The sequence below is a fragment of the Notechis scutatus genome, chromosome 1, assembly GCF_049901735.1.
Source record: "Notechis scutatus isolate UNSWTSFEM ecotype Mainland chromosome 1, rNotScu1.2, whole genome shotgun sequence".
NCBI classification, from domain to species: Eukaryota; Metazoa; Chordata; class Lepidosauria; order Squamata; family Elapidae; genus Notechis; species Notechis scutatus.
In genome coordinates, this window is record NC_142009.1 from 175,190,890 (window position 1) to 175,205,334 (window position 14,445).

At 36.6% G+C, this 14,445-nt stretch overlaps 1 protein-coding gene across 1 annotated transcript in view; it reads right to left on the reverse strand.

Moving 5' to 3' along the window:
* PLCL1 (phospholipase C like 1 (inactive)) overlaps positions 1 to 14,445 on the reverse strand; it is a 238,418-nt gene that overhangs the window by 52,557 nt on the left and 171,416 nt on the right. Inside the window, exon 2 of the mRNA XM_026667943.2 lies at positions 263 to 2,728. Coding sequence (XP_026523728.2) covers positions 263 to 2,728 — 2,466 coding nt within the window. The remainder of the gene's footprint in view (positions 1 to 262; positions 2,729 to 14,445) is intronic.

The window sequence follows — 14,445 nt, forward strand, 5'->3', positions numbered from 1 at the left end:
AAATTGAAAGCCTCCAACTTCAAGACAAGCAAAAAATCCTAAGCTTCAATTTTTTGACACTGTAAAAATAGAAATTACAGACTGCAATTTCTTTGAACTTAACCAGTACAATTTTTACTAATGGTGATTGTAATACTCTGGTAGCTATCAAAAAAACCTAATAACCAGGAATGGCAATAATATATATATATATATTTCATATGATACTTTGTTAAACCAAGCTTTCAGTTATGAAAATTAAAAAAGAGTCAGTTTTCCTTACCTGCATGTTCTCCCTCAGGTCAGTTGCTTCTCTCAATGGGTGTACTGCTAGCTTAAAGATATCGTCTATAGTCTTAAGACTTGTGTTCCTCAGCATAGTATAGTCTCTAGTTTTCATTCCCATTCTAGCCGTCAGGCTACGCTTTTGTGGCTTCCCTCCACCGCTCCGATTAGTTATTGCAATGTGCACAAAAAGAGTAACATGCTCCATGATGTCCCCTATAAAGGAGCGCAGAGGTATGTGTCGATAGCCTGACTGTAAACATTCCAGGGGGATTGTATATTGACCTATGAATTCATCACCAATATAATCATCATCCAAGACTACAAAACGGATCATGGCAAGTTCTGGCAAGTTGATCTCAAACTCAAAACTCTCATCAAAAATAGGATTATCACTGTTCTGCTGAACAGTTTTAGTCCTCTGTTCTGTACAGTCTGCGGGTATGCCATGGATTTCTAGACAGACATAAGGATCTATGACATCCCCTTTGGCACAGGCTCCTTTAGGCTTTGGAAAGTTTTGTCCACTGATGATTTTGACATGTAAAACTTGTGGGGAAGCCCCTGGGACGATGCCTTTTGTGTTTGCACTGAAGTAAGACACTTCTTCTCGCATAACAGAAGGTCGAAGGACATAACCACAACCCCCATTCTGTAGAAACCATCCAGTATGTAAATCCATCATTGGCCCAGGTGTTTGATAATTCATTGCCACTATCTGACAACCACAGTTCCAAAAGTCTTGTGGGTTTACATTACTGGAATCTATTCTCATGGCACTTGGATATATTCGGGACAGAAATCTCTTATTATAATTGACAAAGTCTTCTGGACATTCATTTGCAATTTTACTGGCTTCTCCTTCACTGAAGGAACACATTTCCCAATAATTCTGCTTTTTCATTGAGTTCTCAAAATCCTTGAATTGGACTGATTTACATATAGTTACAAGATCAGAAAGCTCTTTGCATAGCCAGGACATTTTCGGATCCCCTAAATACTCTTCAGACTTTCTGCGAGATATTTCAGCTTCTTCATCTTCATCTGTGACTTCTCCTTCTAATAAATCCTTACCATAAGGCAATTTCTTTCCTTTGATAATAATCTTCATTTTCAGTTTCTCTGGAGATGGTAGATACATCTCTGATGGTAGTGGTACATCTGTGTAGAGTTTGGTCCCAAAAGTCTTCTTCATATGTTCAGCCATGGTTTTCTGTTGCTGTATGGAACAGTGGTTTTGCAAACAGAGAATAAGAGGATACTCTGAAGAAACAAAGGCTAATTTGTTGATTATTTCAATTACATATTTAAAGGACAAAAGTGATGCCCTATTATTACGGTTACAAATGATGGGCTCATTATCTGGCCCATCACAAACATCCAGTTCGATACTTCTACAGTTCATTTTCAGTGCCCTGATATAGCCATTGATATCTGCTGGCCCTCGAACCTGGTCTTCTATCAGATAGGTATTGTGAGATGAATTAATATAATAGTGTGATAAAGACTGGGTCATGTCTTGAACAACCCTTTTATGTGTGGTATCAAAAATATCACATTCTGGAGACAGCAAATATTGTGTAAATCCATCAATTGCAAGGAAACCTTTCAACTGCCCTTCCTGTGAAAATTCATATCTACGAATGATATCAAGGCAAATGTCCTCAGTGATACCTGAAACCCCTTGCTCAGCTTCTAAAAAAAGCATGAGGTCCTTGGCATCTACATACTCTTTATTTTTAGATATTTGTACTAGCAAAAAATAAACTTCAGGTCTTGTACAAAGCTCTGTGTATGCTTCACAAAATTCTTCTGTTGTTACACGAGTTGTTAGTTTCTCTTTGCTTCTTTGAATTTCTTTAAATTTTAATCTGATTTTGGATTCTTTTAAGGCTGGATTCAGCTGTTTTATTAATTCTACAACTGTGTCTTCCAACATAATCCCATTGCCTTCAACATCTGCAGCTTCAAATACAGATGTAAGCCAAGCAAACCGTGGAGTATTTTGGCTGCTCTCTATTAAATCCAAACATTGCTTAGTACGAGAAACCAGGTATTGTAAACCTGACACCCAAATGTTGGCAACATCTGCTGAATTGGCAACTAAGTCTAGAGATTCATAATTTTCTCCATGAATTATGGAGAAGGCACAGTCTTCAGAAATCTGATCTGCAAGTCCATTGTTTCTGAATGTTTCTGTGTTCTTCCCTAATCTGATCTCTTTAATTGCAGAAATATCAAGTTTTGCCTTCTCTGAATCCTTTTTCGAGGGTTCCCAGCGAAGTGCCTGTAAATCAGGGTCAAGAGTAAAAAATCTATTATAAATACGAGAGTTTAGCCGGACTTTCTTCAGTTCACAGCCAGCTTGCATGAAGCTAATGCAGTCACTTGCACTACTTATTTTCTTTTCTGAGGGCATGCTGCTGAAGGAGACTGTTTTTTTGCGTCCACATTTTGAAGGATCCTGTCAAGGAAAAGGAAAAGAAGATCAGTGCTTTTTGGTCACATGGCAAACTATAAATAAAATAAAAACATAAAGGTAACAATTATAATAAAGAAAAAAATCATGGTGGCAACTGGTATATAAATTACAATTCATGTTTATGCTAAGTATTTTACTGTATGTATTATAATCATTATATTGAAGTATCATATAGGTAGTCCTCAGGTTATGTGATTGCATATCTTAGCAACAGCAATCCCATTCAGTCCCGGCTGCCATAATAACCCCAAATCATTAACTGGAAAGAGAGAGGAGCTCCAGGTGAGATGACATGGAGGGGAGGGTCAGAGGAGAGCCTGGGAGAGCCAGCACATACCTTGTGCAGATGGGAGGATGCTGTGGGAAGGAGAAGAAGCAGGAGAGTGGAAGAGACTGGGAGAGGGCCAGCACAGCCGCATGCCAGCAGCAGGCTGCTGTAAGTAGGAGGAAAAAATAGGAGCAAATTTTCAGAGTGACGTGTACCCTTCCCTGTTAGCTTCTCTATTGACTTTGCTTGTGGGAAGCTGGAATTGGAGGTCACTAATGGCGATCATATGGTTCCCTGCAATGGCATAATAGTGAGTTGGGCACCCAAGCACCCAAATCATGATCAAGTGACCTTGGAGGTGCTACAATGGCCAGAACTTCAGGAACCAGTGATACCTCCATTTTTTTTGCACCACTGTAACCCTCAATGCTCACTGATAATAAACATAAGCCGAGAACTACCTGTACTGAAATTAATGGGACCTATGGATTCAAATTATATATATCAATTATACAAAGGGCAAGAGTTAACACTGAAGCACAAATGGAATGATTGACAGATGGCAGGTTTAGGAACTGAAGTGCCCTATCAAAACAATTTTAGTACACCTTGCTTTGTGGTTATCTGTATTTCTAATACTAAGCATTCAGTGCAATAATTTGTTAACCAGCTATTCTATTGCCTATTAACCCTATCATACATGCCAGATTATTTTGGCTTTATCTGTATTTTGGTGAATATATTATCCATAAGGGAAAAAGGCATCAAGTAATTTGGTATTTAGTTATGGTAGTGAGAGTATGTTTTTTTTTAAATGTGTTTATCATTTTATATATGAATATTGATTCCCAATTTCCTAATCAATGGAAACTTGGACAGCATAAATAAATACTGCATTTTAAAAAATGCAGTTCAATGAATTTGAATTAGGACTCACTTTTACTTTATTTGATACCTTTTCAGCATTTCCCATGGAATAAGAGTTACTTGCCATCTGCTTTTGGAAGGCACTATGCAGTTCTTGCAAATGTAATATTTTGGTTTCCCTCATCTGATCATCTTTCTTGTGTGCTTATTTTAAATAAGATGCCAAGGAAATAGAGTGGCACCCTTCTTTAAATTTGCTACATTTTTTAATAGGGGAAGCAATATCATAAAACTGCTTAAATTAAAAGGAAGAGAGCAAGAAAGAAACACCTCTGTTATTCTTTCCCAAAATATAAAGCCTTGGAGATAGCAAAGAAATTCTTCAGATCTTTTGAAAGTGAGAAAAAAAAATGACCTTGGGATATATCTGAGAAAAAGGGAAGTTCAACCGTAGAGCACTTCAATAGGGAGGTGAAGTTGTGTGTTGAATATTAGAGGAATGCTATCTGTTCTGAAGTTTTTGGAAAGCAAGACACTGGCACAGCTCCTCTATGTAGTGCACCTGTAAGGTTATAAGGCCTCCCACACAAAACTTGGAAGACAGGTGGAAGAGCGGAGTCTACACAATAGTCAGATCAGGGACAGCTGAGCCTGCAAGAAGAAAAAAATCCCAGCTACTTATGAACAAGGTAATTCACCACATCTCTTGTAACACTGGGTGAAAGCCTTTACTGGAGCATCCATAAGTTCATCCAGTATATAGCAGGATAGAACACTGTTTTTGAAATGGCTTTTGACAGTCCAAAGCACCATCTTTTTAAAGAAAAAAGAAGTAACCAATGGGGAAAAACAGAGAAACTTGACTGTAAGTTTCTCCTTGGGTGATAATAGAATTCGTCATGAGGATAAAGAGAAAACATTGCATGAGAATAGATTATTTTTTAAACGTACAATTGTTTCTTTGTGTTCACTTTGATAATCACTGTATAAGTAGTGCAAGATTGACAATCCAGTGTTCATTTTTTTAAAAATAAAATGCCGAGGCATGCACAAAAATGTACTTTAAAGTTGTTTATATTTCTGCCAGTTCAGTAAAAATCTGCCCAACAGAAAACAAAGAAAAGCTGAAGACATTTATATATGAAATGCAAATATGTGAACACAGCTTCTTCCACAGAAAATACAGATTATCAGTACTTTACATCTATTTAAAGAACCATGGGGAGAGGGAGAATATAGAAGTGGTTGATGTGTACATAGTAGTATTTTTATTTTGTTGATTTGGATATACAGCCTATTTATATTCTCAATCCCTAATTAAATTGATGAGATTTATTTTAAACTTAAGCAAATGCTATATTTAAGTAAATTTAGGATTGGTTCTTTATGTATTCCTAAAATTTTTCTTTGGATAGTCCAGATTATAAAAGAGCTACCAACCAAAAGCCATTGAATAGGTATCTATCTTTACCTTTCTCATTTGATTTTTTAAAACATTGATAGGAAAAGTAGCCAACAAATTGTGAGAGAATGTGACATACTGTAAAATGTAGCGAGTGGGGCAAGATGATTCAGATAATGCAGTCAGATAATGACTTGGTGACTCAGCACTAAAGAGGTACTTAATTATTTGAATAACAACATTTTTGGCTGAAGCATAGCATAAGCTCAATCAATGAAAACACAGTTAATATAGATGAATAAGCATCATCAGTTACTTTGCTTCCACATCTAATATATCAGTAATAGTATTAGAAACTTTAGTCCTCTCTCCAAGAAAGCATTCCCTCTAACCAAGCTACTACTGCTACAGGAATTAATGTAAAGTTCATTTTCTTGAAACAAATTCATAAATTCACACAAATGCAATCTGCGACCGTAATTCCAGGCCATTTTCATTACCATGCTGAAAGATGCCAGATTTTAATTAAAATGATTTAACTGAAAATTAAATGTCAACAGTGATACAGAGTTGCTGAGATATATTAAGTCAATAACAGTCATTTTGAAAAGGAGCAGAAAATGCAACCAGGTGCTAACAAAAATGGTGAATAGAGGAACACAGTATATGGAAGACCAGATTTTAACTGTAGACTTTGAACATAAAATAAGAAAGCACATTGGTTTGGACATGCTGGCTTTTTATATTCCCACTTCCATCACCAGCAAAACTCATCTTTAAAAAAAAATTCTAAGAGATCAGAAATTTCCCAGAGCAGCACCTAAATGAATGAAGGGATTATCTGTTAAATAGATATATCCACCTGATTATGTGTATAGAGGAAGTTGCTCATGTGGATAGAATTACAGTGAGAGTAGGGCCATACCTCAGTGATATAGCATATGCTCTGGATAAAGTTAGTCTGAGATCAAACCTTGACATTACTAATTAAGTCATGAGAAAATTTTTATGAATGTCAAAACAAGAAGAAGTAATAGTGAGGATTTCTGGTCCTAAAAAACCAGTGAACACAAAGCAAGCACAGGGAAGAAAGACACATGGATCATGACAGCATTAAAGAGTACCATTGTGTTTTTTTTTATCAAGTAGTAATATTAAAGAAGAAATTGGAAGTAAATCTCGGCTTAATAAATATTATGTATGGTAGACCTGTGTATCTTTTCCTCTGAATTAAAGCCAGGTAAAAGACACTCTTTCAAATACAGCACTTATGCTATAACACACAATCTTAAGTGGGAAGCAGCAACTCTGGCAGCCAAAGAATGAATGCTAGATACATTCCATTTTTCCAAGATTACCTTGAGGAAAAACCAAGTGCACCATGTTTAATAATAGAGGAACAACTTTATAACTTTTTTTAAAAGGCACTTTATTTAAGAAAGAGAGATCATTTGCCCATTTATTTTGGAGCCAGGAAGAATTTTTACAAGGGATTAGCTACATCTTCTCGTTCTTCCATAGATACTGCTTGCTCCATCCACTTTATGTACACTGATGGATAATAAATATTATTAATCAGACTGCTCCTGCAATGTGTTTTGATCACAATCTAATCAACAGCTAATCAAAGAGTAGGTTCTAGAAATACTATCATCCCATTTCATGTTTATCCAGATTACAGTAGCAAAAAATTTTTGAAGAAACATTTTAGAGGCTCTCCTGAAGCTGCTTTGTGCAGTATTTATTATTATTATCATGTTTCCTTTTATTATTATACAATTTTAATCTCCAAGAAACCACAAAGTATATTTTGAGAACTCTACATTTAACTTCTCACGCAAATCTCAGCATTAAAACAGATGCAACAGGGATTTTCCACAGCTTAGTGCTTGCTGGCACTATCAGTAAGTTGTTCCCAAAGGATAAGCCTATACATTTACTGCAGTTCTCAGTACTGTATTTATTAGTGAATCAACTTTTCTTTCTTTTCATCACATCTAAGGATGAAATTAAGTTAAAAAAATCTAGACAGCTGCAATGCTCTGCCCACTTTCATGATGGGCCTGAATTCCAAACCAACAAAGAATTGTGCTATTATTTTATTTATAAAGGAGTAGTACACAGGGCAGGATCCACTCCAAAGACCCGTCTGGTGTATGTTTTCTAAATATAGTTGTTGCTCTGGGACCCTAGGTTAACAAATATGTAACACAGTTCTGTCTGAGAAAACAATTCTATCTTGAAGCAGCGGTGGAAGAAATTCAGAAGTTATTGGTACTTCATCACTGGAGGTTTTTAAGATGAGACTTGTCTGAAATGGTATAGGGTCTTCTGCTTGTGCAAGGGGCTGGACTAGAAGAACTCCAAGCCCCATTCCATTCCATTCCATTCCATTCCACAGATAACTTTTTTAGGTCTCTGTTTGTCAGCCACTGTAACCATTGATATCTCATAAATAACCAAAGAAAGGGGGGGGGGACTCTAAATGCTACAGGAAATAGGACAGAAATTCTATCTTGGAATACATCTCATTAAATTCAAAGAAAGCCATTCTGAATAGACATGTTCAGGATTATGCCATAAGGTGATTTCCGGTGGCGTTTCCGTCGAAGATGGACCAGAGACCACGATCATGCGCAGCTTTGATCCGTGCTTGCCCTGTTGGAGGGGTCCCTGAGGGACCGAACCATCTGACCCACCTTGTAGGGGTGGAGGGAAGAGGGGGAGACTGCCAGCTGGGTTGAGGGGAGCCGCATCTCCCCTCCCTGGCTTGGTATCTAGAAGACAGGTAGAAGTGGTAGTTTAATGGCTGCTCGGAAGACAGGAAGCTGCCGGGACTTAAGTTTGTGCTGGAGAGTGGAAATGGTTTTTTTGATAACTCCAAAAAGCAGAAAGAAAGAGTCCTCGTTTGGAAGAATGGTAGCGGCAAACGGGGAATAACAGGAAAATATAAGGTAAAGGAAAAACTGGAAATAAAAGAATTATATGAAAACAGAGAATACATTTGGACTAATATACAGAATTGGACATTAATTAGGCATTGGATAAAATTGGACATTAATTTGGAATGGATAAAATTTAATGTTAATACTACAGAAAAGACAATTAAAAATTAAAAAACTTTGAAAAGAAAGTGATATAGAGCACCAGCTAATGGTTAAAGATTTTCCTCTTTTATGCTTTTATGGGAAATTACTGGTCATAAAAATAGTTGAAAGAAAGAAGAAATGGAATAAAAGATTATTAATACAACAAGAACCCCAGAAGCTTTAAAAGAAAAAGTGGGGACTACCGTAAAATATAAAGGAATACAATATTTTGGGACTGCTGGAGGTTGACTGTGACAAAAAAAACAAAAAACAGAAGAAAGAGAAAGTGAGAGAAACAGAGATTTTGGCAAGGAGTACAATAGAAAAATTTGATCTTTAATAAAGAAATGGAAGAAATAAGCAAAGAATTTAAGTCAGAGCTGCAAACTGCGAGAGGTATGTTAAAAGAAAGAATGAGATTGCTGGATACAATGATTAGTAAAGTAATGGTGTCGCAGCTTACAGAAGAACAAAGAAAGCCCAGAGATGACAAGTTGGAAGAGGAAAACAACAGCCTAGAAGAATATGGAGAACAAGGACCATTACCAAAGGATATAAAAGGATTTAAAATAGAGACACTGACAAAAGAGACAACAAAATAAAAAGAGATAAGGCTCCCAAGATTAAGAAGAAGAAGAAGGAATTATATAAGAAGAAACCCCCAAAAAGAGAACTGAAAAGGGTGGGGGAAAACATGGCTGACAGGCAGAGGGGAATAAAAATAATACTAGAAGAAAAAAAGAAGAAAGATTGGGGAAACTTAGAAAAGGAAAACCTGGCTAAAATTAAAAGAAATAATAAAACCGAGAAATTTAGAGATAAGGGTTAGGGATTTTATAAGGGGGATACCACATGGGAATGTATATTGGTACGTAGTTTAAAACTTGCTGGGAAATATTTTAGGACTGTATAATTATATATCTATGTCTATATCTCTATCTATCTATCTATCTATCTATCTATCTATCTATCTATCTATCTATCTATCTATCTAAATATGAATACGAATTGTATAAAAATTATGCTGTTATGAACCCTTTCTTTGGAGGATTAAAAACAGGGGAATGGAAATGAATTAAAATATATAGACAAATGTTGGCTAAGGGGAAAGGAAGAAAAAACATGATTATTAATGATTATAAGTAAAGTGAAGATAAACTTAGACATATTAAGAAGTTACTCTAGCAATTTTCTGAGGGGGATATCTTAAAATATATACATTTTAAAATATACAGTTGATTATTTAATGGATATTAGAAGTGTATAATGAGAGTATTTTATTATGATTAAAGTAGGGGAATGGAAAACACCATGTGGATCCTAAATATATTGGCTTTATTTTACTTTTACTTTTTTTAGACTGTTTATTATATATCGGCTGAGAGAAAATTAAGGATAATAATGATGTGTAATGTAAAATAAAATAGGTGGTAGACTGAAAATGGAAATAATAGGGGATAAAGAATTGAAAAGCTATCTGTGGATGAAATGATATTGATATTGAGCTAATGAATTGAAATATGAAATGCAAATTTATTTAAAGATGAGTGAAATGGATAACGATATTATATGATATTATATAAGATTAATGGAAATGAAAGTATGACTATGTACAAGTGTTATACTCTGGAATCATGTTGCTCACGTGAAGAGATGTGTAAAAATAAATAAAAAATAAAAAACTTTTAATTAAAAAAAAGGATTATGCCATAAGGCAAACTCTGGAATTTCATATTGTTTCAGGTCAGAGTGTAACAATATACTTTCATCACTATGAGAATAATACTCCTGAACTGAAATACCCAACATTCCAAAATAGCAACAACAAAACAGCAATCTGATCTTACAAAAACAGATAATTTTAGGTCAACTTCCATCCCTCTATCAATTATACTATCCCTTAATCTTCCTTATCTTCATGGAAACAATAATGAGAGTATTCTAGCTTGTGCTGAAGATGTGGAATAACAGATAACAGATAATAACAGGTAACAGATAATCAGAGTTGGAAGGGACCTTGTAGGTCATCTAGTCCACCACCACCCCGTCTAAGCGGGAGACCCTACACCATTTCTGACAAATGGCAGTCCAACCTCTTCTTGAAAGTCTCAAGTGATGGTGCTTCCACAACTTCCGAGGTCAAGCTATTCCATTGGTTGTGTCAGATCCGTGTATCTGTCATTTCTTCAGTGGAAGAAGAAAAGGGGGGGAGGCTGATAAAGAAATCCTTTCTTGATGTAACCTGAATATATTTAACCGTAATCTAATTTGTATAACCCACACATGATACAATGGAGGGAGAAAAGCCAGATGGCCAGAACCTATCACCTCCGAGAGGCACAGCCAGGAGATGAGAAGATCATAAAAATTCGACAGTGAGATGTATCCGGGGAATCTCTGGAAAAAGTTTGTTCTAAAAAGGGGGTGGGGGGAAATTAGGTATGTCCTGGGAAACTGTGAGAAAGATTGTTTCTACAGAAGGGGTGGGAGGGGAATTAACATACTGTCTTTTGTTTCTCTAAATACACATCGAGGTAAGGGGAGGGGTTCTAAACTTCCTTATGTATCCCTGTATGCCTGAGGGACCTCAGACACTGCTTTGAACTGCTACATGAATTGTCTCATCTCAATAAAGAATTCCTTTTGACACGTTTAGTTCTCAGAAGTTCATTCTTGCTAATTGAATGGGAAAAAGTTCTGTAGCCTAACAGGTTGATTGTTCTCACTGTCAGAAAGTTTCTCCTTATTTCCAGGTTAAATCTCTCCTTGTTCAGTTTCCATCCATTATTCCTTGTCTGGCCTATAGGCGCTTTAGAAAATAGCTTGACCCCTTCCTCTCTGTGGCAGCCCCTCAAATATTGGAAGACTGCTATCATGTCTCCCCTGGACTTTCCCTTTACAAGACTAGCCAAACGCAGTTCCTGTAACTGTTCTTCATATGTTTTAGTCTCCAGTCCCCTGATCATCCTGGTTGCTCTTCTCTGTACTTTTTCTAGAGTCTCACCATTTTTTTTGTAATGTGGTGAACAAAACTGGATGCAGTACTTTAGGTGTGGTCTTACTAAGGCTTTATAGAGTGGTATTAGTGCCTCCCTTGATCTTGATTGTATCCCTCTGTTAATGCAACTTAGGATTGCATTAGCTTTTTTGGCTGCTGCTGCCCACTGCTGGCTCATATTTAGTTGGTTGTCCACTAAGACTCCAAGATCCCTCTCACAGTTATTGCTATTGAGCCTGGTTTCACCCAGTCTATATGTGTACTTTTGGTTTTTCTTGCCTAAGTGTAGAACTTTACTTTTCTCTACATTGAATTTCATTTTGTTAGATATAGCCCAGTGTTCTAGTCTGTCAAGATCCATCTGGATCTTGAGCCTATCCTTCTTGGGTGTTAGATATTCCTGCCAGCTTAGTATCATCTGCAAATATGATGTTTCCCTTCTATTCCCTCATCTAAGTCATTAATGAAGATGTTGAAGAGCACTGGGCCTAAGACGGAACCTTGTGGCACCCCACTGCTTACTTCCCTCCATGTACACTTAGACCCATTAAGGACTACTTGTTGAGTATGGTTTGTCAGCCGGTTGCAAGTGGTGGTGCTATCTATTTCATTTTCTATTTTCTAGCTTACTAAGAAGTACGTTGTGGTCTACTTTGTTGAATGCCTTGCTGAAATCTAAATATATTATGTCCACAGTATTTTGCTGGTCTACTAATTTAGTCACTATGTTGAAGAATGAAATAAGATTGGTTTGGCATGATCTGTTTTTAACAAACCAGTGCTGACTGCTAGTTATTACTTTACTCGTTTCTAGACGTTGGCAGACCTGTTTTTTATTATCTTTTCCAGTATCTTCCCAGGAATTGATGTTAGGCTGATTAGTCTATAGTTTCCTGGGTCTGTTTTTTTCCCCTTTTTTGAAGATGGGAACCACATCAGCTCTTTTCCAGTCCTCTGGAAGTTCCCCGGTGCTCCAGGATCTTTGAAAGATATGGTGCAGTGGTTCTGAGATGACCTCTGCCAGCTCCTTTAAAACTCTGAGATGTAATTGTTGAGGTAATTCCCCATTAGGAGAATGAGCGCATATAGGGAGACGTATTTAAGAGTAGTGTTTGAATAATACACACACAGCACACAGATACACTGTACAGTAAATGTAGGTTTTTACTTCCAGAAAGGTTTAAAGCAAAGTTCAAAATAAGCAGTCCAAAGTCATTCACAGGTTAAATCAGTCAGTTTTTCAATCCAGGGATAATCCAATAACAAAGTCCAGTGTCAAAAACAGTTCAGTATCAGATTTACATCAAATCCATGAATACCAGTCAATTATGAGGAACGGCAATATTCTCCAACAGAAGGAAACAGAAACTCACTCATTTCTGAGACTAAGACTAAGACAACCCAGGTTTCTGGCTCCATCTTATGGCTGTTTGAGAAACCACACCCAATTACAATTTTTGCATTTTCTTAAAGATACAGTTTTAAAATGTCTATCCTGGTTTATATATTTCCAACCCAAATCACTGTTAGGTGACTTACATTCCTAACAGTAATCCATCAGGCCCTCGTGATTTGTGTTCATCAAGATCAGACAGGTGTTGTCTTACTATTTTTTTTTGTTGCTTTTTAACTTTTATTTCTGGTCTGTCTTTTACAGTTATGTTTTTGGTGGGTTGAGCTATAGTTTCTTTTTGCGTGAAGACCGATGCAAAGAATGAGTTAAGCAGTTCTGCTTTCTCCCTGTTGCCTGTTACTTTTTAATTTTATTTATTTTATTTGGTTTGTCAATTGCTTACAATATAATAGGTATAAGTAAAAACATAGTTATGAATACATGAATACATATAAGAAAAATAAAAGAAACAATGGGACAGGGATGGTAGGCATGTTGGTGCACTTATGCACGCCCCCTACAGACCTCTTAGGAAAGGGGTGAGGTCAATAGTAGAAAGTCTAAGGTTAAAGTTTTTGGGGTTTGGGGAAGAAACCACAGAGTCAGGTAGAGTATTCCAGACATTGACCACTCTCTTGCTGAAGTCGTATTTCCTGCAGTCAAGTTTGGTGTGATTAACCTTGAGTTTGTATCTATTGTTTGCTCTACTTCCTTGCTGTCTTCTCTCTTTAGTGGACCAACTGTTTCCTTGATTTTTTTCTTGTTATTTATATGTTGGAAGAAACTTTTTTTATTACCTTTGACCTTTGTTGCAAGTCTTTGTTCGTTCTGAGCCTTTGCTATCCTGACTTCGTCTTTGCAGATTCTGGCTATCTGCTGATATTCTGCCTTAATTGTATGTCCTTCTTTCCATTTTTTGTACTTGTCCTTTTTTTCTTTCAATTTGCAGAGAGATCTTTGTGCAGCCATGCTGGTTTCTTCTTAGATTTCTTGTTTTTCTTACTCAGTGGTATTGTGCTGGTCTGGGCTTCTATGATTGTACTTTTCAGAGTTTCCCAAGATTCTTGAGTTGTTTTCCCCTTTAGGATTTTCATCCATGGAACCTTTCCCAAGTTCTCTCTGAGTTTATTAAAATAAGCTCTTTTAAAATCTAAGACTCTGGTGTCATTATGTTCTATTGCTCGTGTTTGTGTTATGTTGAATTCTAGTATGACATGGTCACTCTCACCCAAGGTTCCTGCAGTTTCAACTCCCTCTATCACTTCTTCTCTGTTTGTAAGACTTAAGTCCAGTATGGCTGTCCCTCTAGTTTCACCCTCTACCTTTTGGACAACAAAGTTGTCAACTAGGTTGATTTCTCACTTGGTGCAGAATTAGTTTTCCAATTGATATCAGGATAATTGAAGTCTCCCATTACTATTGTTGTGTGTTTCCTTCATATGTTTGTTAGTTGGATGGCAAAAAGGACATCAATTTTTTCTGCTTGATTGGGTGGCCTATAATATACACCTATGGCCATCATTCTTTTTTTCTTTTATATTGACCCATATGCATTCTAGGAGGTTTTCATCTTCGGTTTCATGCATTTCTGTAACAATATAGTGGTCCTTTACATACAGTGCAACTCCACCTCCTCTTTTATGGGGTCTGGTTTTTTTGAATAGTTTGTATCCTTCTACCAG